We start from the raw sequence: 25,491 nt of genomic DNA, 5'->3' as shown, positions 1-25,491 counted from the left end.
CAGCTACTTAACAGCAGAACTAGACCTTCCATGGGCGAAGACAGTAATTTCTTAAGCACACACGGCATGCCTCGCGCTAAACCAGAAGGCTATGATTGGCTTTTCTCAGTACCCGACCAGGTCATAAAATGCCACACCCACTTTATCCCACATTGTTCATACAGAAGATAGATCTGCAGGGACATACGCTGCTAGCTCTCTATGCTGACACTCTTCTTTCCCTCGCCCCCCTCCCACCCAGAGCTCCGTGGGCCTGCCAGGTCACTGATGGCAGGAGGGGGGGGGCAGGGGCGAGGGGTCCTATCTTATTCTGTACATCACTTGGTCCCAAGATAAGCTCAGCCAAGAATGAGGCCAGGGCCGATTCCAGTCCACTCTGATCCAGATTTGCCCCCGAACGGGTCTGGAACACAATTCATTTCCAGAAAAGAATAACAGAGGCGTGGTTGCCTCCCTTGAGACAAAGAAGATAGAGGCTGGTGGCACTTTTGTTTCTCTCTTTGGAGCCACTTCAAACACGGGGTCAGCAAAATGCCGGCTACGGGTAGGCCAGGGGAAACCACCCTTGTGTCGGGTTGCCTGAGTTCTTGAGGCTCTGGTCCGTCTCAGTGACAGTGCCAGGCCCCACTGCAGAATCCGGGCATGCCAGCCAACGACTGTACCGCCCCTCTCCCTCTCCCTCTCCGGTCTCTTCACGCTCCCCAAGGCTCAGAGGGAAGCCCCTGGAGCCAGGGCTCCCACTCTCAGACCTTCTCCACTGGGGCCCACTCAGGTCCCTGGTCACAAAGAAACACTTTGAGCCCTGAGAGTGGGAAAAAAAAAAGTCTTAATAAATACAAAACTCTCCGATAATGACTCTGCTCAGCTCAGGGGCAGCAGGAGTGAAGTGGGGACCCTTGGTGCTGAGTGAGGATAAATTAAAAATCCCAACAAGCCAGTGACACTATGTACAGAAAGAAAGGGGTTGGGCTTCCAAGGCAGAGGCTGGAGGGTGACAGGGCAGGAGCTGGAGAGGCCGTGGCCTTGGTCTGCCCTGGCTGCCCCTTCCCCTCGTGGAGGTGTGGTTCCCAGAGGTAGTGGGGGGAGGGAGAAGAGGCAGAAAAGAGGGGCCAAAGGCACCGGGTTTCCCACAGGAGAATGCAGGGTCCTTGGCGCCCGTCCTTCCCCCAGCCCAGGCCCGTCCTCTTGGTCAGGTGGCTTCTGGCTGCTCCCTACGAGCCTTCAGCTTCTTTCTCCAGCTCTGGAACTGTCCTGGTCTCTGGAGCTGCTGGAGACAGAAGGGAGCAAGGTTTGGAGCTGTGTGACCTTGGTCTGGCTGCCTAATTCCTCTGAGCTTCAGAAATCTCATTTGTAAAGAAAAAGCAATCGATACCAAGTCCACAAGGCTGCTGTGTGGCGGAATAGAATGGCACTCGTGAAGCAGATAGCAGGGCTCCTGGCAGGTGGCAGGTGCCGCCTTCCCTCCCCAGGTACCCCACAGACAACCCCCTCACTTACACCGCCGGGGTGCACAGTGGGAGCAGCAGCGACTCTCCTTCCCTGGACCACAGGACACGGGCAGTGAACAGTCATCCCTCTCACAGTGGGGCACCCCTGCCTGGTGCAGGACAAGCAGATTTTGAGGGTACCCAGAGGCACAGGGACACAGCAGGCTTCAGTCTCTTCAGGGAAGCCCACTCCTAGGAGCCTGCCCTCCCCAGAAAGTTCTCCCCATTCTAGGCCAGCCCCCCCATGCCCACCTCACACAAAGCGCACTCCCCACTCACCCCACATCTGCAGGTGATACAGCTCATCTCCCCAAAGGGAGGCACTGAGGGGTGCCAGCTCTGACTCTCCGGGAACCACTGCCCTGCAAAACGGCAGCCCCGGGGCCCATCGGCCTGCATGGGGTCCCGCAACTGGGGGTGGGCCACTGACCCCACTGTTAGAAGGCAGAGAGGGAGGGAGGGAGGAAGAGTTCAGCGGATGTGAGTTCTGTGAGGGCCACCCAGGTTTTATTTGTCTTTGGATCTGCAACACCTAGCAGTTTCTGGCACTTAGTGGGTGACAAATTTGGATGAGAGGATGGGTGCGTGGAGGGATGGATGGATGGGTAGGTGGGTGGATGGATGGATGGATGGATGGATGGATGGATGGGAGGAAGGATGGATGAACAGATGGTTGGTGGTTGGATTGGAGGGAGGGAGGGAGAGAGGGAGTATGGATGGGAGGAAGGATGGATGAATAGATGGTTGGATGGTTGGATCGAAGGAAGGAAGGGAGGGAGGGGGGTCGGATGGGGCGGGAACTGGAACCCATCATAGCCCACTAATAAATACGTGCACATTCTTTCCAAATGCATTTAGAGCCCTGGCTGCAGGCTAGACACAGGGCAGTGCTCAGTAAATGCTGAATTAGCTGAGAAGTCCCTTCCAGCCACCTTCCCCATGCACCCCCTCACCCAGGACAAGGCGGGGAAGCACCTCACTGCCCCAAGAACCCTCCGTGCCCACCCCCTCACCTGGACACTGTTTGCAGCAGTCAGTGGGGTTGGCACGGACAGGCTGGGCACAGGCCAGCCGAGGACACTGCACCTTCTCACAGTGCACCTCTCCAGTGCCCCCCTGTAGGGATCCATTGAGGGAGGGCGTCAGAAAGGAAAAGGAGCTTCCTGCTTCCTCCCTCCTCTTTCCCATCCCTCAAATGTTTTATTTCCATGACCCTTCACCCAGAGGCCCTGGACTGGTGTTTTCTATACCTGAACTCAAATGCTCATGGTAGCCCTGCAATGTAGTTGCTCTCCTGTCTGCTTATAGGAGTGGAAAGAGAAGCTCAGGGAGGTACAGAAAATGCCAGGGCTATATGGAGCGAGTCAGCAGGCAGAGCCAGAACTCACACCCACGTCAGCCCTGCCCTTTTCCTGCAGGAAGCCGACTCTCAAAGCTCAGAGGACTTTTCATAGTGCTTCAATCCTTGAGACTTCCTCACCAAGGCTGGGCTCTCCTCTTCTGGCAGCCCCCTCCCCACCTCTGCAGACCCTGCTGGGTCACGGCGCCAGAGAGGATTGGGCGGCCATACCTTGCAGGTGCAGACAGCACACTTAATTAAGCCAAATGGGGGCACGACGGGGTGCCACCGGGTACCCGCTGCCCGCCAGCTCCGGTCACCATCAAAATAGCAGCCTGGTGGGGGTGGGGGGGACAGTGCCCAGCTGCCATGAGTATGGAGCTCATTGGCTGGGCCCACAATCAAGGCTGGAGTCTCAGGCCAACCCCACACTACTCTAACCCCAGAGCCCATTTGTGGACCAATGACTAATGAAGCCTGTCAGATGTCATCTGGAATCTCTGCCCCTCAGCCTCCCTCTATCCCCCGCCACACACATATATCCTCACCCTTTCGTCCCCCTCCTGGTCCCACCCAACAGCTCTCCACCCCTGCACGCAGACTTCCAGCTCACCCTCTCCAGGGTCTCTGGTCCGTGAGAGCCCGGGCAGGTCTCTGACATCTTGTTTCTCTGTGCGGCCAAAGAAATAGTGAAGGCAGGGGATGACCACCCCCCTTCCCTCCCCAGAGGCCTCATCCCCCAGGGTGGACCTTCCAGGACCCCCTCCACTCGGGCAGGACACTCACCCGGGCACACAGGGCAGCACTGGTCCGGTGCCTGCACCGGGCTGGGACAGCTGGGCGGGGGGCACACCACGGGGTCACAGATCACAGTGCGTCTCTACAAAGAGAGGTGGGGGGTGGGGGGTTAACTGCGACCCTTGCCCCAGAACCCAGACCTCAGCGCGCCCTTCGGTGGCGTCCTACCTGGCAGGTGCACAGCGAGCAGAGCGGGTCATAATTTGGCGCCCAGCGAGCCCCATGGGGGCGCTGCTGTCCCTCGAAGAAGCAGGTGTTGGGGTCTCGCGGTCGCCCGGGGCCGCCGGGTTTGGCTGGCGCTGGAGCGTCCGGGCCGAGCACAGCAGGCAGCGCGGGCAGAGCGGGCAGTGCGGCGACCGCTGCATCCAGAGCCCCGGGCGCCCACGCTCCCTCAGCCCCCGCCGCCGCCAGGCGCAGGCCGCCCACCTCGCATTGGTTGGCGATGTGCACCTGGGAGGAGAGGCGGGTTGAGGCAGCGCCCGGGCTCCCCCTCGCGTCTCCGCCAGCTGCGGCCAGCCTGCCTGCCCAAGACACTTCGACCTCTGAGCACCCCTGCGCCCCGGGGAAGACGCTATTAGCGCCAGCAATCACCCAACCAACCAGGGACAGGGTGGCCTGCTGCCAGCCTCGTCGTGTACCTTGTCGGCTTCATCCTCCCGACCAGCCAGGGAATGAGATACCACCACCCCCAGGGCTCGGAGAGAGCCAGTGACTCAGGCAAGAGCACACGGTGCCCGCTCAACTCTGAACCATCCCCAGCGGCCCACACTGCCTGCCCACCTGCCCCCGGAGCTCCCCTTGGGGGCTCCCCTTGGTGGCGATCATCAGGGAGGCTGTGCCCTGCGCCAGGTGCCGCAGAAGCTCAGGCTCCAGGTCCTTCACCACGCCCTGGGCCTGTGAGAGACAGGACAAGGGATGGGAAGGAGGCGCTCCAGGGCTGTGCCTACAGAGCTCAATTCATAGGTAAGAAACTGAGACATGGGGCGGTGAAATAAGGCCTTCAGGGAAGCGAAGCCCACTAGTGGTGTTGTGGAGCTCAGAAGCCAGGTCTCTCTGACTCCACGTCCGGGGAGTCCACCCCATTGGAGTAGGCTTGCTTGCTGCATCCCACCTGCTCCTCTGAAGGTCCAGGGAGTTACAAACTATCCAAGAGATCCCACCAGAGAAGGATGCAGGAAGGAGAACGGGTACTAAAAGGCTGAGTCAGATTCACAGCCAGGGCTGTCTGACTCCCCAGCCCAGGTCAGCTCTGCCACGCTGGGCTACCTGCTGTCTGTTTCCCCCGCCACAGGCCTGCATAACCCTCCATGCTAAAAAAAAAAAAAAAAAAAAAAAAAAAGCAGATCTTTTCCAAGCTGCCTCCACCATCACGTCCTCACCTCTGGGCCATAGAATCCCTTCAGCAGCCGCCGGGGCCCTGGCATCCCAGGAGGCCCAAGGAGGTGGGCAGTGACAGTGCCCTGTTCTGAGCCACCAAGCCCAGCCAGCAGCACTTCATAGTGCAGATGACAGTGGGTATCCAGGGAGAGCCAGGCATGTCCTGCTGCCTGGCTCTGCACAGGGGGTAACACCAGGGCTCCTGCCAAGGGCACGGGCAGTGCTGGATCCAGATAGAGGAGAGGTGACAGATGAGGAGGGGGCCTAGAGCATCCACTCCCTTCTTCCCGGTATTCCCCATCTCCCCCGTCTTCCCCCGACACGCATTCCACACGTTGGTGGACACTGTCCATAGGCCCAGGGCTGAGGGGCAGCAAGTTTTAGACCCCTGCACCATGGCCACGGAGAGGGTCTCCCAGCAGGGTTACCATCTACACCCCCACCTTCTCCAGATGCCAACCTGCGGCTCAAGCACAGAGAAAGACATACCAGGCTCTGGCCCCCTGGCACCATCCCTCACATGCTTGAGTCACAGATTCGAGGATGCCAGAGGGCAGGCGAAGCCCTGGGGCCACTCACTCTCATGGCGGGCGCTGTGTCCACTATAGGGCAGGGCAGACACGTGCCCCCGCAGTTCTCCATCTGGGAAGTCCTTGGTGCCCACGTTCAGGAACAGCTCATTCTGCAGCAGCATATGAGCCCCTCGGGCACCCAGTCCAGGGCAGACACCCACAGCCTGGGGGGGGGGCAGGGAAGGATGAGCCGCAGCTGCAGCCTGCCAGATGCCAGATGAACCCCTCCTCACCCTTCACACAAGCCCAAGATTCCGAATGCCTTTCTGTGTTTTGTGCCCCCGTTACACCCAACACACGCACACGCATAACTGGATAAGCACCTCGCAAGCCCAGGTTCAAGTCCCTCCTCTGCCACTCCTACCTATGCAACAATCTCGAGGAGTTATTTAACTTCTCTGATCCTTCACTTCATCATCTATAAAATGGGAACCGTGAGAGCCAAAAATAATATCAGAAAGGCGATCAGTGCAGTATGCAGCACAGAGAAAGGCTCAGTAAGCGGCACCCATGGTTATCACATTTCTAATGACATGGTCTCCCTGTCCAACTCCTCCATTTGATGTGACATTGCTGAGGATGGGGGCACATCTGATTTTCTTCATATTCCGGTCCCTAGCCTGAGGCGTCCTAAAAATGTGCCCAGGGAATCAGTGTGTCAATGAGAGAACCTGTGGTTGAGTGAATGATTCCAAACATCCCCGCTCATCCAGCCCGGCTTTCCACGCCCCTGAGTTTTTACCCCAGTGCATGGGCCCCGTGGCCTGGCTCTGCCGACAGCACTTACTGTGTGTCCTCCCAGCTGGAGGCCAGCCATGTGGCACAGGACAGTGCGCTGGTTTCTCCGCTGAGGTTTCGTCTCCAGCGTCATGGCCACCACCTCACTGCCTGTACCCACCACTTGCACCTGGGGGGCAGGGTTGGGGAGGGCAAATTGGAATGGCGGAGAAGGCCCGAGGCCTGAACCGTGCAGGCCAAAGCCCCTCTCACCCGTGCAGCCCCTGACTCTTACCTGGTAGATCAGGGAGCCATTTCCCAGCAGCGTAAGGCTGGCTGAGCCGGCTGCACCCGTCTGAACTGGGATCAAGGCATCGGCCCCACAAAGGACACTTTGCAGCACTGCAGGGGGACAGGAAAGGTGGAGGCAGGCTTGTCCCACGGCCATTCATCACCCCTCAGCCCCCAGGACTCCTCCCATACCCACCCTGGCCGCTTGTCTGTGCCTCTCAGTGGTGTGTGCCCGAGGTGCCAGGCCCCACCCCGCCTCACCATCGCAGCTCTGCCTGGCAGCGATGTGTCCACTGATGCGCAGCCCTGGCCCACCTGCCCTTTCCAGGGCCATCTGTAGCTCCCCCAGCACCAGCCAGTCCATCTCCTGGGCTGTCAGGTTGGGCAGCACCTCAGCAAAGCCTGGCTCCTGGGGACAGAGCGAGGGATGGTGGGTGCAGCAAGAGGCCAGCGCAGGTGGCAGCAGGAGCCAGACCCTCACTCACCTGGACTGAGGCATTGGCCTGGAGCTCTCGCAGTAGCTGCCCCTGGTGCAGAATCTGGAGCCGCAAGGGAACCTGGGCCGGTCCTGCAACGGCCACGCGTGTGGATGCCTCTGAGGGACAGGTGCTCTCCCTACTCTCCTCACATGGCCTGCCCCGTCCTGCTTACCCCCGCTCCCGGATTCCAGCAGTCCACGGAAGAGCAGCAAAAAATGCAAGGAGTCCTCTGTGTCACTGAGAGTGAGTAGGGCGATGCCCCCTATGCCAGGCTGTGGGGGGCCTTCTAGGGTCAGGATGGCACTGAAGGTCTCTGAGGGGGAGGAGGAAGGACCATGAGAGCCCATCAGGAAGTCCCCTCCTCAGCCCACTCGATTCCTGGGGATAGAGAAGACTCAGAACTTCACGTCCAGGGAAGTCCAGGGAAACTACACGTTTGCTCCCTCACCTGCAGCCAGGGCCCGGTGTCGGATGAGAGGCCCCCAGACCTCCCCTGAAGGGTGAGTGGGTGTCACAAGTGCCACATGCAGCTGTTCTGCCCTAAGGAGCCGCAGAGACAACCGAGGCACTGCCCGCCACACCCCACAGACCTGGAGCAGAGAGACAAGAAGGCCCTACTCAGACAGTATGCAACACAGGCCAGCTGAGAGGCCCAGCTCTGGTGAGGAAGGAATATGGGAAGGAGCCCCAAGCCCTCCTAGGAAGCTTAAGAAGGGGCCTTGGAGCCGGATGCCAGGGTCCAAATCCTGGCCCAACCACTTACTAGCTGTGTGACCTTGTACAAATCACATTCTGCTATGAGCCTCAGTTCCCTCATCTGTAAAATGGGCATCATAATGTCAGTGCCTTCCTCTCACTGGGCTGTGGTCAGGACCCAAGGAGGCAATTCAGAGCATGCTGTCAGTACAGTGCCCAGACTGGATAAGCACTCGTAAATGGCATCATCTCACCAGGCCATCTTGAGTGGGGGCTGCAGGGTGTTCAAACAGGACGCTGCCCGCGGAGTCTGAGAAGCGGATTCGAGTAGGGCGGTCCAGCCTGGGAATGAGGGTCCAGTGAGCATGGGCTCTGAGCCTAGGCCAGGAGCAGCTCCTCCAGCCTCTCCCAACTCTCCTTCTCCAGGCCCCAGCTGACCCCTCCTCCCATCTTCCCCTTTCTCACTGCCTGTAGGAGATGGAGAAACGCAAGCTAGAGCGCAGCAGAGACACTCGGGCCCGAGCCACGGCCTGCGACCTGGGTCCTGTCAGCAGTGCCACGAAGTCTGCGAGGAAAAGATGTCCCGGAGTATTGTCACCCGCCGCAGCAGCCCGGCCCCCACCACCACCCCAGCTCCTGCCTGGCCCATACCTACCCGTGTGGCCATCTCCACGCACCCGATCCTCAGCGCCCGGCTCCCCGCGGTCGCTGTAGCTGCGGTGCTCTGGGTCCCGCGGATACTCGAAGGCCAGGCCCGTCGGCGGCCTCTCGGGACCGCTGCGCTCTAAGCCGGGAGGGGAAAACCCAGGCTTCAGCTGGGCACTAGGAGGGCCAGTTGGCCGTTCCATCTGCTCCATCCGCCCCAGCCGTGTGGCTCTGGACCAAGTATCACTGCCGTGCCGCCCTCCCCTCACCGCGGAGCAGGACTTACCCGGGGGGCAGGTCTGGCAGCAGTGTCCTGGCAGCAGCCGGGGCTGCACACAGGCCAGGGCTGGGCACTCGGGCTTGATGTTCTTGCAGCTGACCCTGCCCGGGCCCCTCGTGCGACGACCCCACTGAGGCTGATTGCGGTGAAGACGGGAAAACCGAGTGAGTGCCAGACGCCAATTGGTGGGACCCCGGGGCGAGCAGGAGAGAGTCATGGGACCAGAGCAAGTTCATCCCATGGAGTCAGACCGCTCTGCTTCCTACAAGCTGTGTGACCCTAGACAAACTACTTAACCTCTCTGGGCCTTAGGGTCCCTATCTGGGAAATGGGGGAAGTAATAGTGTGTATCTAGCAGGACTATTCTAGGAGCTAAGTGAGAGACAGAAGAAACCGTTGGCTAAGAGCCTGACACATAGTGGGTGATCATTAACAGTCAACACCTGAGACTTGGAGAGGGCACTTCCTCCCCACTTTCTCTGCGGGGGGGAGGGGGTGCGGAGGAATATATATATATCCCAAATACCTGCAGACTTCGCTTCTTTCTGCTCAGCGGCTCCGAGTCCACTCTGACATCCCGGGACCCGAGCGCTCCCCAACTCGCAAGGGCCCCGGCCACGACATTGAGTTCACTCACCGCCTCGCAGGCGCACAGCACGCAGCGCATCACCCCGAAGGGCTCCCCCAGGTCCGGGTGCCACGTCTCGTCCAAGGCATAGACCTTCCCGCCGAAGGAGCAGCCTGCGGGGACGGGCTTGGCTGGCGGCCGCTGTCCCGCTCCTGCGGTGTGCCCGCCCTGGGCGCTGCCGGCCCGGCCCTGGGTCCCCCCCGCACGATGCGCCTCGCGACCCCCGCCCACCCCTCCTGGCCGCCCGCCGCGCTGAGCCACCTGCGCCCGGCGCCCCCTCCGGGCGGGCGCAGACTTGCCCCGAGCCGGACTCTCTGCCCGCGCGTCCCCCGGGGCGCCCACCTACCTGCCGCTCCCCGAATGGGCAGCGGCTCCTTCTCGGGCCGGATGGGCAGCGCGGGGGGCTCGGGGCCGGCGCCGTGGGCCGGCCGGCAGCCGAGCAGCAGCAGCCCGAGGAGCAGCAGCGGGGCCGGCGGGGCCGGGAGGCTCGGCATGACGCGAACGGGACAGCTGGGGAGGCGGGAGGGAGGAGGGAGCAGGAGAGGGAGGAGGGAGGTGGGAGGAGGGCCGGGCCGGGGGCGGTACGGCGGGAGGGGGCCGGGGCCAGGGCCCGGGCAGTGCGGCGAGGGGCTCGTCGGGCGGCGGGAGTCGGCGCCGGGCCGGGCGGGGCGGGAGGAGCGGCCGGGAGGAGCGCGGGCGGGCGGGCGCTGACCCGGGCCGTACGCGGCTCTAGTGCCCTGGGCGCCGGCTCTGGCCCGTTTTATGCCCCGCGCCCGGCGCCCCGGCCGGGGGCCTCCTCCTCAGCAAACGGGGCGGCGGCGGCGGCTCGGCGAGGGGCCGGGCTGAGCCCGGGGGGTCCGGCCCAGCGGCAGCGGCCCGGATCGCGAGTGGGGGAGGGGAGGGAGGGGCTGGGACGGGGCAGGGGAGGAGGGAGGGGCTGGAGGGGAAGGGGGAGCAGAGGGGGTAGGGGGAGGGGAGGGACCAGGGGGCGCGAAGAGGGGAGAAGAGGCGGGTCTGGAGCCCCCCGCTGCTGGCGGCCACAGGGCGGCTGCACCAGGAGGTGCGTGTCCGGCCCAAGACGGGAGCCCCAGGCCAGGGAGGGGCAGAGGCTGGGCCTGAGGCCTGGGCCGGCCACTGGACTAGTGCTCGGTGCCTGCCGGAAAGATGAAGACTTGTCTTTTAAGGATGACAACGTGCAGGAAAGGCCCGTCAACTGATCTCCCCTACTGTGGGCCCACAGCACCCCTCAAACCCCACACCACCCACACTCACTGCTAGGCCTGTGGCCCTACCTTTTCTCTGAGGTCTTCCCTTACTCTACCGTTCCCCAGGACAGGGACTTAGCCAGAAACAGAGTCCCCTTTCTGTCTGTGACAGTGTTTCCCTCCCTACAGTAACCTGTCCACAGGCCCATCCAACCATCATTGTCCCCAGCCTGACATCTTTTCTCACCCTCTTCCCTTCACCCAGGGAACCCTCTGCCTCTCTGCTCCACCCCCAACCTCCTTTGTCTTGGTTTCCTGGTCATGACTGCCTCCCCGTCCCCTCCCACACCCATTCGCCCACCATCCTCCCAGCCGTCCCAGCACCCTCCTTCCTAATCTTGGGAGGCATCTCGTCTGGCTGAACTGGAGAATTCCGGGATCCAGGCCATACTCCCTAGCCGACAGCCCCATCCTTGGGAGGAGGAGCAGGAGGGGAAGCGCTGGGGTGGGGGGGTGATGGGACAAGGTCAGGCCAGGAGGCCCCTGAGGACGGAGACTGTGAGGAGACTGGGACTGAGGGGAAGGCCAAGGAGCCGGGGCCAGGGCCGAGGAAGAGGGGGGCCATCAGGAGGTATTTGCGGGGGAAGTTCAGCAGCTGTCTTCCCTGAGACAGGGACACATGGGCCTGGTTATCCGTCTTGTCACATATGGCGTGGTAGGCGATGGAAGAGGGAGACAGACAGGGCAAGCTCAGGAGAGCTTGAGCACAGAGGGAAGTGGCTTTAGCTGTCAGAGCCACTGAGCCCCCCCACAGAGGAGCCCCTGAGCCCAGCCTAACCACCTCCTGCACACACCCCTCACCTTGCAGTCCTCTCAAATGATCCAGACCCTTTTCCTATAACACTGACCAATGACAGGGTCATTCCCTAAAACAGGCAATGCCCACATTGCCCCTGGGACAGGGGGAATAAGACATGACCCCCAAGGGGTTATAGGAGACAAAGGCAGGAAAGCAAGAGCCCTAGAGGGTCTCAGCAGCAGGTGTGCTGTCCAGGGAAAAGAAATCTGGCCAGATAGGAACTGAAAAACCCACCAGTCTAAAACCAGAACCAGATCTCTGCTCCTCTTCCACGGGAACAAAAATGTCCTGCCAGATTTCTCCTGGGAAAAAAGACCTGTTCCCCTCCCATCTTCTCCCCCAGCCAGGTCCCAGGTTTCCCATCTCCTAGAAAAAGATGGATCCCCCAGTTGAAATCCTCCCTGTGGTGTGTGTGTGTGGGGGTGGAGGAGCTGGGCTCTGCTAGTGGACCATGGTCCAGACAGGGGCTCCACGTTCAGTGCGGGTGGGAGGAGAAGGCGTCACTTCCGGGGGCCTTCACCAGTATCTGGTGGCTCCCTGCTCTCTGATTGGGCAGAAGTGTCCTGGGCAGGCCTGTGACCCCACTGCTGTGGAGCGGCTGTGCCCCAACACTACGTGTCTTCCTACCCATCGGCTCCCCGGAGTGCCGCCTGCTGTGCACCCGGGTCCTGGAGCCCTTCTCCACCCGGTGAGTGGCAAGCGGGGTTTGGAGTTAAGTGAGGGTAGGAAAGACAGGAAAGAGGAATTGGGCTCTCCGCTGGGGGAGGGGCAGGCAAACTGGAACCTACAGGCACTGACCTTTGTCGAGAAGAAGCGTAGCCTTCCCAGAATGGGAGGAGCGGGACAGAGCAGGGGTAGGGGGTGGGGTGCCGGGTTCTGAGGGACTGATCACAGACTTGGAGGATATAGCACTGTCCTGGAAGGCTCTAAGGAAAGGGGACGTGTGCCCAGGGAGAAAATAAGAAAGGTGGTGCGTTTAGGGCTTAGGGCATATACCATCAAGCTGGACACTGGCCCAATCCCCATTCTTACCCAGTCATTCCTAGTTAGCTTAAGGTTCTGAGTCTTGGGACTGGGGAAGCTGGGCCCAAGGAGAGGGTAGTGGGAGGAGGGCTCACGCATGTTGACAGACCTACAGGAAATCCCAATATTGAATCAGGTGCAGGCCTCTTTGCACAACTTGTCAAAGAAGGAGGAGGCCATGTGGGGGGTCCTGTGAAGGAACTGGAAGGGGTCTGCAGAGGGGGAAGGGAGGACGATGTGGGCTATGAGATGGATACCGTGGGTGTCCAAAGCGAGCTAAGCCATGCAAGGTGGGTGCCTCACTCAGCAGGTGCCCATTGCTGGGCAACTTGCCTCAGGTGGGAAGTCCCAGGACCATTAGCCCCACTCTCTGCCTCAGATTTTAGGACTGGGAGTGCAAAGAAAAATTCCAAGAGGTTTATGGGTGGAGGTAAATGGAGAGAGAACGAGCGGTTAATTGCTCCCATACCACCTTCTCATAATCTTGTAATCACCAACCCCTAGTAGTCCAGTTTTGTTTTCCCCCAAGTCGCCGCGTCAGCCCCACTCCCCCAGCTACCCCTCAACATATTGCACATTTGCTAGCTCCTCAGCCTGACCCTATATCCCACTTTCCAACCTCTTCCTCCAGGCTTATGCCACAATACTCCTATTCCCTCTTCCCATCCCAGATTTTCTCCAACCAAACAACCAGGGCTGCTCAGAAGTTGAGGCCAATTAAGATGTGTGTGTGTGTGTGTGTGTGTGTGTGTGTGTGTGTCCATATTCCGTCCTGCTGCTCTCAGCGGGGGCAGGGGCACCAGCCCCATGTCAGATTCACTGAGGAACCCTGACAAAGAGGAGACACCATATGCCACAGTCATAAGGAGACCTGGGAGCAGTCAGAGCGTTAGCAGTTCCAGGCTGGTCAGCATCTCATGCCCTCCCAGCAGCTGTTCCCTGCACCAGGCAGTCTTTTCCTTGACACCTGATTAAATGTTCATTATTCCTGTCACTTGCAGGATAGATTCCAGACCCTCTTCCTCAGCCCACCTGTGCCCCACTGTGCAAGAAGTGCCAGAGCCCAAGCCGCCTCCATGGCCCCAGGAAGGATTCAGGGGATAGGCCCCATCCAGGGAGCCACTCCTACCAAACAGCCTGGCCAGAATGGAGCTGACTGGTAAGGACATACCTGCAGGACCTGGGGCCCAATCAAAGCAGGGTTAAAGATGAACGAGAAAGGAGATGTGCTGCCAGGAGGGAGGGCTGAGGGAACCCAATCTCCCAGGATTAAGGCTTCTAAAAGGTAAATTCCCTGGATTTCAGGTCTGGGTCCTAAATGGGAATTCCTGGACTACCACCTGACAATGATTTCTTCCTTACCGCCCTTTCAACCTCACGTCTCCTCATCTAAGAACTGCTCCTCGTGGTCATGCTTCTAACTGCAAGACTGGATCTGTGCCTCCCGGCTCCTCCCGCCTGCGACCCCCGTCTCCTAAATAAACTGCTTCGTGACTCCCATGTCCTCCACAGCAGACTGGTGAGAATCTCCCAGCACTCTCCCCTCTATCCATTGACTGGCTAGATACCCTTACTCCCATCACTCCCTCTCACTCCCTGATCCGATCACTGTTCTTCCCATATTGTCTTTGGAAAGACCACCACCTCCCCATCACCACTCCTTGACAAGGATTATGATTTGCAATCTAGTCCACTTTTAAAATCTCTAGTCTGGATACGTATTACTCATGGAAGCCTGTCCTCGTCACTGGGTCACTATACCCCCCTCCTTTACTTGAGCTCCCTTCTCCACCCCACCCCATCACCAATCTTTTTCAATAGAGCCAGTGTCCAGACGTTAACCCTTTGTTCACACCTGTCCTGCTGCCTGCTGTGGACTTTAGCTTGGGAGAATGGAAAACCCAGAAGGTAAGAAAGCCACCCCTTCCTTTGGTTCCCTAACTCCTGTCTTCATTAGTTTGCTACTGCTTCCCATGGATTCTTCAAAATTCCTGAGCTCCCCAAAAATATCTCACATCGGGCTTGGCCACCCTAACCTAATCTACATTCTACTCTAATGATATCCTCTGACAAGATGGCTTGCAGTCCCAGTATGTGAAAAGAGGTTCAACGCTGAACACCCAGAAAAGCTGAATCGAAGTCTCTCACGGCCGCGCCTCTGACCTGTTCCCATGCAAACTTCCTAGGCTGGCATGAAGAAGTAAGACTCATCTGTCATCCTCAGATGACACAGAACTGGGAAGCAGAGCTAAAATAACAAAAGACAGAATCAGGATTCAAATTGCTGAAAGCCTAGAGCAAAACCACGGTAAAATTTCATAGAGATATACGAAACTTCTACATTTACTCAGAGTAATCAAGGAAAGTCCTAGTCCAGCTTTCCGGCCATGATGCCCCCACTTCGCCTTATATAAACTCTGGCCCTCGAACGTCACTGTGAACAAGATCCGGGAGGCTGGAGCTGACCTCAGACTTAGCAGGGAACGCTACTAAAGCTGCCCTTTGAAAAGCTAGTGATTGGAGGTGGCTTTCGACATTTAGCATCCACCTTGTGGAAATAGGCCTAAAAACCTTTAAGAGGCCTGCACTTAACAGGACTGAGTTGAGTACTGGATATCCTCCTCTAGATACATGCTCATTTATTCAGAGGGACCATATTAAACTAGCATGTGTCCAGAAGGAAGAAGCAACCTGAACAGTGAGAGATTAGAAAACGTGTTATGTGAGGAATGGCTTAAAAAAAAAAAAAAAAGCCAGTCTGATGAGTTTGGAGAAGCGTTGAGCCTTGTGGTATAACTGGACATGCTTCGGTCTGAGGCTCAGGAACCTCCTGGGAGGGAGCCCTCCTTGCAAGGTCAGCTCTTCTACCTCCCAGATCCCTGGAATCCCCTTTCTTCCCTCAGGTCTTCTGGGGAGGGGGAGACTAGGCCAGGGACGAAGGGCAGTTCCTAGGGATCCTTGCCGGTCCAGCTCCGCCATCGGTCACTAAGCCCCTTTCCTCCATCTTCACGATCTCTGGGATGGTCTCATGTCTACGTTAAGTTTTCAAAAAAAAAATCATACGTTCCTAGGATTTTGTAGCAGAAAGAGTAGACTGGCAGCACTAGAACCGAGAGGTTAAAAACTGTCATAGCACAGATTTCGACGTAGCGTAAGGGGGAAAAGAACTTCTCTGACTGAAATCAAGTGTTAAGACCAGGCTGGGTTACCGGACACTGGAGTGATTCAAGCAGAGGCTGATGACCAATTGTCGGGAGACTGTGAAGGAATTCCTGTGCTGGGTGGGACCTTGGTCCTGTCCAATTCTCAGCTCCTATGATTCATTGCGCTGGCTACTCCTCGGGGCTCCCCACCCGCTATTAGCATGCCCTTTGAAGCAGGCCGCTTCTCCCTTCCATCTTTTGCAGGAGCAGACCAAGGCACAGGACGTTCTGGGAGCTGCAGCCCTTCTGCTGGAGGGAGTAATGGCAGCCCGGAGACAACTGGGACCCACCTGCCTCTCATCCCTCCTGGGACAGCTTTCTGGACAGGTCCGCCTCCTCCTTGGGGCCCTGCAGGGCCTCCTGGGAACCCAGGTAAGTCAGTCCTGAGTCAAGGGGACTGCAGAAACTGTCCTTTGCTGACTCAGTCCGTTTAGAAGACCTGAGGGAAGAAAGGCGAATTCTGGGGATCATGAGGATAGCACAGCTGACCAACTAAGGAGAGCTCCCTCCCAGCCACAAAGTCTGGGTGCTGGCACCTTAGCTTTCCCTGGAGACGAGGGAGGCATGATATCGGGCCCAGGTCTCTGGCCTCAGGCCCATCCTCTGCCCTCAGCTTCCTCCACAGGGCAGGACCACAACTCACAAGGACCCCAGCGCCATTTTCCTGACCTTCCAGCAACTGCTCCGAGGAAAGGTGCGCTTCCTGATGCTTGTCGTAGGGCCCACCCTCTGTGCCAAGCAGGCCCTCCCCACGACAGCTGTCCCAAGCGATACCTCGCTACTCCTCACACTGCACAAGCTCCCAAACAGGACTTTTGGATTGTTGGAGACAAACTCCAATGTCTCAGCCAGAACTACTGGCTCCGGACTTCTGAAGAGGCTGCAGGGATTCAGAGCCAAGATTCCTGGTCTGCTGAACCAAACCTCCAGGTCCCTAGAACAAACGCCTGGACCCCTGAACAGGACACACGGACCCTTGACTGGAACCCATGGACTCTTTCCTGGACCCTCACCCACAGCCCTAGGAGCCCCAGACATTCCTCCGGGAGCTTCAGACATGGACTCCCTGCCCCCCGACCTCTGGCCTGGATATTCTCCTTCCCCAATCCATCCTCCTATTGGGCAATACACACTCTTCTCTCCTTCACCCACCTCGCCCACCCCCCCGGGGCCAGCTCCAACCTCCATCTCCTGACCCCTCTGTCACACCCAACTTGACCAGTCCTCTTCTAACTGCAGCCCACCCTCACTTCCAGAATCCAACTTAAGAGGAGTAAGGTACTCTGGCCCTGCCAGCATCAGCACTGTCTCCATGTAAAGTTCCCTTTCTGGGAGGGGAGGCCCTAGGAGTCAAGTTATACCAGATTTCCTGCTTTCACCTGAAACCCAAACCCCTGCTAACGGGGGATACACGGGACAGAAAAGGGGATCATTTTTCACTGTATATTGTAAAACTTCAGAAGCTATTTTTTTAAACTATCAATAATATTCACCAGAGCAGCTAGCTAGTTATCTTTGGTCTATTTTATGCACAAATTTACAGCTTACTAATTCTCTACGTGCTCTTTTTCATACAACAATTCTGCAAAGGGCTGGACCGGCCTGACTTCTGAATGGAGGTAGAAACTAACCTCACGTCAGAAAACAGGGAAAAAAAGAGCTTTGGTTTTCTACTCAGAGCTAAGGTTAGTCTCTTTATCCCCTTTACTGTCATTCTCAGTGGGACTCTGATCTCCTTTTCTTAGGAGATCCCTACTCTTGTCTCAGAAGGGCTGTCTCTTCACAATCAACAAAACCGAGCCTATATAAAGAATAAATAAGAACACCCAAAACCTAGCTGAAAAGCAAGGGAAAGAGGTTCTTCAGGGGGCAATAGATCTCCCCCTTCCCTCCCCTCCAAAAAGGTTAACAGGAAGCCTCAGAGCGCCTCACACCCCAGGTAAGGCTGAGCAGACAGTTCAGTCAAGACAAAACCTGGATGTGACAGCTGCGCAAACAGCGAGAGCTTCAGCCTCTCAGCGGGAAGCCTCACCAGGCACGGGTTCCTGCCTCCCTCCTGTGGAGGTCAGGGGGAAGTGCAGGAAGTGGCAAGAGTCAGTCTCCCAGGGCTCACACAGCGGGAGGGACAAGTACAAGTTGAAGGCCCATTTCCCAATTCCCAGAAGTCCACAATATCTAAAAAGCAGCCCTATGTGACCGCCATGAACTCTGCTAAGGATTCTCTAGAGAAGCCAGGCTTATGGAGCTCTGCAAAGAAATGCCGCCGTGGTGCCTAGGAAAAGGTTTATATTGCCCCAAACAAAAACCCCATTGCAAAGGTCAACCCTAGCTCCAGAGGCTCCTGTAGGAAGACTAACAGGTTTCCATCTTCCCTCCCCGCGACTCCCCAAAGGAGAGGAAAAACTACCATGTGGGTAAAAAAGCCAAGATCCCAGAGTTCCAAACACCACCACAAATACCCCACCATCACTAAAGGTATTGCAAAATAGAAGAATGAAAGCCAGTATGCCAGGAGCCTTATGCAGGTTACCTTTTATAGTGCTCGCACACCTCTGTCAGGCTGGGGTGTTATCAGTCTCAGAGAAGCTAGGCACGTTCTCAATGCTCACACAGCCTGTGAGCAAGAAAAGAAGAAACAGCCTAGACTGACTAGAGCCCATATCGTCCCCAGCGTGGTACACTGTCCAACAGATCACTCAGTGATTCTGCTTATTAGAAAAGATGTGGAAGTCCTGAGGGAGGAAATACATCACCAATTAAAAAGTTCTGAGTAGAAAACCAAAGCTCTTGGACGGGGGTGACCAATTTAGACATCTCCAGGTGTCCTCCTCTCCCATCACGGACAGGACAGTTGCAATGGAGAAGAAATCGACAAATGCACAAAGCTCAAAAGTGGTTGTTCAAATCTCAGAGGGTGTCGGGTTTTGCATGTGAGAGAATAATTCTTCCACACTACCGATGCCAGCATACCGTCAAGGGAATGGGAAGTGGAAGTTGTAATTTACTGAAATACCAAACTAGACTAAACGTAATGATCAAATGAAGAACTTTGTGGCCCATGAAAGTCAGTACCTGGGACAAGATACGCCAAAGGGACCAAAGGCAAAAGCTTCAGCATTCTCAGCACAGTGAGATGAGGGACAAGGACAGAAAAACTACAAGTATACAGCCAGTAGGTTCCAGGCATACAGAATTGGCATTTGATCTACTTTAGGGCAAATGCAAATAACTCATGGGCTTCTCCAGTGTGAACTAAGCTGTCCCTATTGAGAATCTAACCCTTCCCAAAACTTCGTCAGGCTGAATCTATCCCTTCTTCCCTTTACACAAAACACAAAAAAACTGTTAACAACCAGAACACCCTTCTCTCTATTCAACTGCATGCCAGTTCTCTCTTCTGCCACCCCAGGACAGCCAGGATAGCGTGCTATGCTACCCCACAAACTATTACTGGGAATTAAGCTCTCCGACTCTCACCTAAATCCATTCTTCTCCAACAACCCCCAAAAATCTGACTCCATGTAAAAGTTCTAGGATTCCACAAAAATTCATCCCACCCCCCACCGCACCTTCTATACCCCCCCACATAGTAAACCAAAGAAACACCTTTTCCTCCCCCCCTGCAGAGATCATTCATTTTCAACCCATTTCCCTAAATACTATTTCTAACACCTTCTGTAAAGACCTGAAAATGATGGGGAAGGAAATACCCCTGGGCATCCCAGCAGGGGGACCGGCTCCCTGAGGCAAAGCCAGGAGATCAAAAGAGAAAACTGCTTAATACACACTCGCCATCTTTCTGGATTGTTACCCTGAATTTCCCAGGGGAAACCAGAGTCCAGTATACTTTCTCAGAGACCTCGCACGCCAGGCGGAAGAGCCAGCTCATATGCTGAAGTCCTAGTAAGCATCACCACTTCCTCAATTTTGTTCTTGCCCAGTTTTAGGTTAGTGCCTGTAGTCAGGCTGCTCCATTGTCCCGGGTACTGGCACCGGACTGCCAACCTCATTGGTATTGCTGCCCTGTCCACTTCACTGGTCTGTGCAGCAGCTGCGGGTTCAGTGTCACTGGTGAGAACCGCCCCCCGCCCCCCACCCTGACTTACCCTCCCTCCAGGTTGCCAATAGAATGTAGAGCAGACACCTGGCTCCTCCACCTGTTCCCACAACCACCAAATCTGCTCTTCCTACTCTCTTCGTAGTCAGGTCCCAAGCCAGTATCTAAAAGCCTCCACCCAAAGCTTCCACAAAAATGAACATTTCCAGGCTATGCAAGTGACTCATTCAAATCAACATGATCTGACTTCCTAAGAGACTGAAAGTGTTGGAAGGACACAAGCAGGGCTCCTGTCCAATTCAAAATTCTATGCCAAATGGGTGGTATCTTCTGGGGCTGGGGTGCCCTCAAGAGCCAAAAGCACAATACTCTCTCTCCCAGATAGAAAATCACACTGGAAAATAAATGTTGGGGATAGTCAACAAGGAGGCTGAGATAACCCTAAAGCCAGATACCAAAAGGCCGGAACAGACCCTACATTGACATGTAATCACCTGGCTGTGGGCCAGAAATATATACCACAGGCAAACTGGAAAAAAATGAGTTTAGGGTAATGGAAAAGATTTTTTTTTTTTTAAGGCGGGGAAAAAGAGTCTGAAAAAGTAAAGTTTAATAAAAAAATCATATACACAAAACAACTTCTGATTTGTTTTAAGCTCTCCCACTGGGTCTTTCACAGGCAAGTTTCCCATTGAGTCCAGACCACCTCCAGATGCACCCCCAGTGGCCAGCCAGCCAGCCCTTCCTGAACAGGCGGTCAATAGTAACTGCTCCTCAGGCCCGAATGGATGTCCACGTCCTGAGTGACTAAGCAGCAAGGCTGGCTTCCTGGGTGCTTCAGAAGGCCAGTTTCTTCATCAGCAGATAAACTCTGGAATCCACTTCAAATCCATGCAGGTTGTTGGCATCACCCTGCAGTCTCATGAGCAGGCCGCCATAAGACACGTAGGCGGAGCTGAAACGGAAAGCCCCAGTCCCATGAGTTTAAGCTCTGGAGCAGCAGCGACCCAGTGGCTCTCCATCCCAGCTTAAGAAAAAGAGGCACCCTTCTAGTGTTTTGTCATTAGGAACCAAAATTCAGACAAGGATGAATGCACAGATTTGTGCAAAGAAGTGTTGGTATCAACAAAAGCGGGAAATGCTACCTGCCCAGAATAACGGAAATGGTCAAATGAATTAAGATATATCCATTTACTGGAATGTTACGCAGCTATTAAAATGTTTAGGAAAAGCTTTAAACTGACATGGGGAAACCGATCTAACTTAAACATAACTTCCAACATAACTTGAAGCAAAAAGAGCAGAAGAAAACACTGTAATAAACAACGTGATCTCAAAGAAAAAAGTACACAGGAAAAAACCTAGAATATTCAAAAATGTTTACGTGAAAGATTCCCTCTGGGTATGGAATTATAGGTGACTTTTTTTGCTTCTTCACATTACTTCTCTGCTTTTCAAATTTCTTACAAAGGGCACATATTGTTTTAATAAAATTTTAAAGAAGAGAAAAAATAGCTGGGAAACCAAAGAACTAGGGATTGGATTGCAGAGTAGCAAAACACACTCACAAATAAGCAAAAACAAAAAAGCCTAGCAGTTTAATCACTTAATACTGCATCTAGTTCCTGGGGAAGCAACCTTCCTTTGCACTTCACATAGCAAGATCATCAGCTTCTCATTTGGACCCCTGGGCCCTGAGGTCCTGACAAAGGGCCAAGTGAGCAGCCTGCATTTCAGACTGGAAACTGTTCCCACAACAGTTTCTTTCTGGGTCCCACCTAGGTCTGAGGTGCATGGGGAGAGAGACCCAACCCAGGAAACATGAAGCATGGCCCAAATTTTCAGAGCAGAGCTTAGATTATCAGAACGGGCAAGGGTTCTTACAAGACCATGGAACTTACAGACGCGTTGCTGCTTCAGTAGAAGTTTCGTCGCCCTCGATCCTGTATACTTTCCCATACATTACATACTCAAACTGGTCAGCCCTGTGGAACAGTAGTGGCAAGGTTATTCTTCAAAGTAGTTAACAAAAATAAAAAGCCCTTTAAAAATGGTAACTGGCAACTAAGTGTCAACATTCTAACAGACATTTTCCAAATACAAGGCCATTTAGTCCTCCCAGCGACCCTTTGAGCAAGGTGTGACCATCTCTACCTTACTGATGGGGAAACTGAGGCTGCAAGAGGTTAAGGCTATTCAACAAGTAAGTGATAGGGCTGAGATTTGAACTCAGTGGAGCTCCAAAGCCTTTCCATCACACCAAACTCCCTCCCAAGATGCAAGGCTCACACAGCCTGGGTCACTCAGTGGTCATCTCCTTAGCCATCGATAAACTACAATCTACAAGCATGTAATCATTGCCCCGGATAAACACCTGGCTGGCTGAATTCTTAAGTGCAGCAATTTCCTTAAGGCTGCTCAGATTCTATTGATAATCATTTATTCCACAAATTAAAGACCCTTAGGTCTCTCTATACCACTCAACTACTTAGTCCTCAGGCACATTTCAAGTAATCTCTTCTTCACCTCCTCACCTGGAAGGTCTATCATCTGTGGGGTTGTATTCACCGTCATCCAGGGTACCATCTTCATATAAGGTACTGGCTATGACCAACCGGAACTTGTCACCTGAAAATCATGGCAATATCTGAGGCTGAAGAAGAGCTGAACTGAAAAAAAGCCTCCTGCTATTGTCTGTGTTCAGTACTTACCCAAGTCCACAGGGTAAATCTGAATGTTTACATCTAAGATCAGGTCCATCTTGAAAGATTCACTCTCACAATGTAGTCGAGACACTTGAGGGAAGTAGAGAAAGAATGGCGTAGGTAATTGCCAGGCCCAGGGCAGACCCCACTTTGGAGGATTATATGTAATTGAACACTCATTCTAACCCAGTCTGCATGCACTAGCCTCTCATCTGCTCCCCAAGAAGTGCAGACTCAATCAGAACCAGATATGCCAGGAGGACAGGGGAGAAAACTATGGCAAGTGGACAGAATCCCAGAAAAGAATCAAAGGCCCTCTTGGCAATAAATAATACCCAGGTTCTAGGCCTGCCTAGGTGATTAAGAAACAACCTGACTTTGGGAAAGTCATTCATTCATCCAAAGGTTTTGTCTTTCTGTGCCAGATGCTGTGCTGAGTGGATTATTAGGACTCTAAGAACTGGTGTTAGTGGGATGCCTGGGTGGCTCAGTCAGTTAAGCATCTGCCTTCGGCTCAGGTCACAATCCCAGGGTCCTGGGATCGAACCCCACATCGAAACCCACATCGGGCTCTCTGCTCAGCGGGGAGCCTGCTTCTCCCTCTCCCTCTGCCTGCCGCTCTGCCTACTGGTACTCTCTCTGTGTGCGTCAAATAAATAAAACCTTAAAAAAAAAGTTTAGAACTGGTGTTGGTCTTGAAGAACCAATGTCTCAGTCTCCAGGCAAAGGAAGAGACACCAAGGAGGAACGATTACTGATCAATGACAGAATGAAGAGCTGTATAGCAAGCAGTCAATTCTAACTCAGAATGGACATCACAAAGAGTTAAACATTCTTAGGACAATACAAGAATATAGGCTCTGAGGTCGGATTACTCACTGTGCAGCCTTGGGTAGGTTACCTAACTTCTTGGAGCAAAATGGGTAAGGCACTACACACTACCTCATGGTGACTCTTGAAAGGAATAGGTAGGGCAAAGTGTGTGTAAGGTGTACAATACAGCACCCACCACAGAGTGGGTTGCGATTAGAAAGATGCAGTTTACCAGCACCATGAGAAAAGGCCACCCAGGCACAGGGCACAGCATGTGCGAAGCCAGGCCGAGTTCGGGAGTCTCCGTGTTCCCATCTATAACATGTTTCCTGAAGGAGATTCCTTTTCAGGAACTGCCGGTAGGGACAGGCCACGTGGGTTGGGTGGACAAGGGACCCAGGGGCGTGTCCCCGAGGAGGTTAGCCCCTTCCTCTAAACCGCCCATACGTCTACGTAGAGCTTACCTCGGTCAAACTTCTTGCCCTCCGGGTCAATGTCTTTCACATCAAAAATATCCTCAAACAGGATGCCCGCCATGGTGAGGTGGTCACGAAAGTAGCAGAGGGGCTGGGAGCGCGACCACGCGTAGGGGTACGCGCTCCCCCTTGCGTGGAGCAAAGGAGAGAAGAGACGAAAAGATTGCGCCTGAACAGCGGCAGCAAAAGACTAGAACCACGCATGCGCACGGACATGCAGTACCGCCACCACTTCCGCCGCCTGGCTCTCGGGGCTTCCTAACTTCCGCCCTGAATGATTCCTTCCAAGGGGCCCCAGGATTTAGGGCGGGTCTCAGGACAGGATAACTCCGCCCCGGGGCGGGGACACGATTAGTTCCACCTCCCGCCGAGGTGGCGCGGTTTCTCGCCGGACGCTGCGGCTCTACTGCGCCCTCTTGAGAGTCCGGGTCGGGAAGACTGGAATGTACGGGGCCTCCCGAGCCAGGGACCTTGATCTTTGGCCCAGAGAACCCCGGCCCAAGCGTTACCCTGCTGGTCTGCGTGCCCACCAAGGGCACAGTCCACGCCGAGGGCGGACGGAACAGAACTCCACCCCCAACGCGCTGACCCTGCAGGGCGCAGAGCCCAGTCCCCCCAGCTGGCACTGAGGCCTCCTAGCCCAGCCCGGGCCGGACCGGCTTGGCCCTGCTGGATGTCACCCGAGCCGGGTCCGTCCAGTTTGGGAATTTGCCATGATGTCACTATGGGGAAGAGGAAAGCTTGCACTTGTCCCCTCCCCTGATACTCCTTACCACTGCCCTCTTCCCCTGGGCCCTACTCTCTTCCACTCCCCCTCTTCAGCCCGGCATTAACCCCATCACACTGCTCTCCTCCTGAGCACTGCCCCTTCAGCTTGGTACTACCTGTTCCCCAACCACTGCCTTCTCCCTCTGGATGCTGATCTATGTGCCCTTTCACGCTGGCACTGCCCTCTCCCACGGATACCAGCTCTTCCTTTATACTGCCCCTTCCTCTTGGGTGCTGGCTCCTCTCACACTGCCCCCTTCCTGGCACTGCCTCTGCCTCCCACATGCCCCTTCATCCTGGTACTGCGTCCTCCCGCACACTGCCTGTTTCCTGGGCACTGGCCTCTCCCCTAACACTATCTCTTACATTGCCCGTCCACCCTGTGCTCACCCCACCCTCTGCTCTATCCTTCTCCAGACCCTGATAGAGCACGCAGAGTCCCAGCAGGCTGTTCCCCCATGGTGGCGAGACGTCAGTAGCTACTTGAGTTTCTCTTTGGGCCCTGCCAGGGAGAAGCGACCTCTGTACCCCCACGCCCGCCTTCCAGGAGCGGCCTCGCCGGCACCTAGACATCTCTTCCCTCGGGCCTCACCCCTTCACTTTCCCTCCCCACCTCCACCCCGGTACGCCCCGCAGGCCTGGTTGTTCCAGGAGCGACTTCCTAGGGGAGCCGCGGAGAAGCGAAGGAAGGGAACCCCCGCCTTCTGGGCCTAGCGTCCCCCTCCGAGTCCCCTCCGGCTTTGCTTCTCACCCTCGACAGAAAAGAGGGACCTTGCCAGGCCCGTCTGAGCCGCTGGCCCCTCCGGAGAAGCAAAAGAGGGCGCCACTCCTGAGAGATTGAGCCCCAAGAATCCGATGTAGACGGCTCTGCAGCCCCAGGCCCCAGGCCCTGCTGCCCCGGCGTCTCCAGCCCCTCCTGCCCGGGCTCCGGGCGCCGCGGGCCGAGCCCGGCCCATCCACGTGCCAGCGGACCCGCCCCCACTCTGGGCCCCGGCGCCCCTCTCGGTCCCAGGCCTTCGCGCGGAGGGGGCGCCGGCTAGCACGTTCCAAGCGCCCCCTGCCGCCTCCCCGCA

At 55.9% G+C, this 25,491-nt stretch overlaps 3 protein-coding genes across 4 annotated transcripts; 1 reads left to right on the top strand and 2 right to left on the bottom strand.

The window, feature by feature from the left end:
• Positions 1-937: 937 nt before the first annotated feature.
• CHRD (chordin) lies at positions 938-10,155 on the bottom strand. Of its 2 annotated transcripts, none has more exons than XM_045776684.2 (23): positions 9,656-10,155; positions 9,319-9,422; positions 8,688-8,817; positions 8,412-8,540; positions 8,222-8,321; positions 8,011-8,098; positions 7,509-7,650; positions 7,233-7,373; positions 7,067-7,149; positions 6,843-6,990; positions 6,586-6,692; positions 6,361-6,480; positions 5,581-5,737; positions 5,004-5,224; positions 4,405-4,518; positions 3,793-4,074; positions 3,613-3,706; positions 3,440-3,496; positions 3,058-3,161; positions 2,501-2,603; positions 1,767-1,921; positions 1,498-1,597; positions 938-1,267 (listed from the first exon to the last, which is right to left on the bottom strand). In XM_045776684.2, the coding sequence occupies exons 1-23, from the start codon at positions 9,801-9,803 to the stop codon at positions 1,212-1,214; spliced, it is 2,883 nt and encodes a 960-aa protein (XP_045632640.1). In that variant the 5' UTR covers positions 9,804-10,155; the 3' UTR covers positions 938-1,211. The 2 variants fall into 2 exon arrangements, with proteins under 2 accessions (XP_045632640.1, XP_045632641.1); XM_045776685.2 differs by having other exon boundaries at positions 938-1,264.
• A 1,006-nt stretch (positions 10,156-11,161) lies between these two features.
• Positions 11,162-20,264, top strand: THPO (thrombopoietin). The gene is made up of 6 exons (XM_087861464.1): positions 11,162-12,061; positions 13,398-13,555; positions 13,791-13,915; positions 14,218-14,304; positions 15,804-15,971; positions 16,213-20,264. Exons 2-6 carry the CDS (start codon positions 13,543-13,545, stop codon positions 16,792-16,794), a joined length of 975 nt encoding a protein of 324 aa, XP_087717590.1. The 5' UTR covers positions 11,162-12,061; positions 13,398-13,542; the 3' UTR covers positions 16,795-20,264.
• On the bottom strand, positions 20,250-25,458 carry POLR2H (RNA polymerase II, I and III subunit H). The gene is made up of 6 exons (XM_045776601.2): positions 25,170-25,458; positions 23,639-23,778; positions 22,368-22,451; positions 22,191-22,284; positions 21,558-21,641; positions 20,250-20,611 (listed from the first exon to the last, which is right to left on the bottom strand). The coding sequence occupies exons 2-6, from the start codon at positions 23,709-23,711 to the stop codon at positions 20,494-20,496; spliced, it is 453 nt and encodes a 150-aa protein (XP_045632557.1). The 5' UTR covers positions 23,712-23,778; positions 25,170-25,458; the 3' UTR covers positions 20,250-20,493.
• Between the last annotated feature and the right edge of the window lie 33 nt (positions 25,459-25,491).

This window comes from Ursus americanus, chromosome 4, assembly GCF_024610735.1.
Source record: "Ursus americanus isolate L20-20 chromosome 4, mUrsAme1.1.p, whole genome shotgun sequence".
Taxonomy (NCBI): Eukaryota; Metazoa; Chordata; class Mammalia; order Carnivora; family Ursidae; genus Ursus; species Ursus americanus.
Note: the sequence above shows the minus strand (reverse complement) of the source record. Positions and strands in the feature narration are given on the sequence as shown.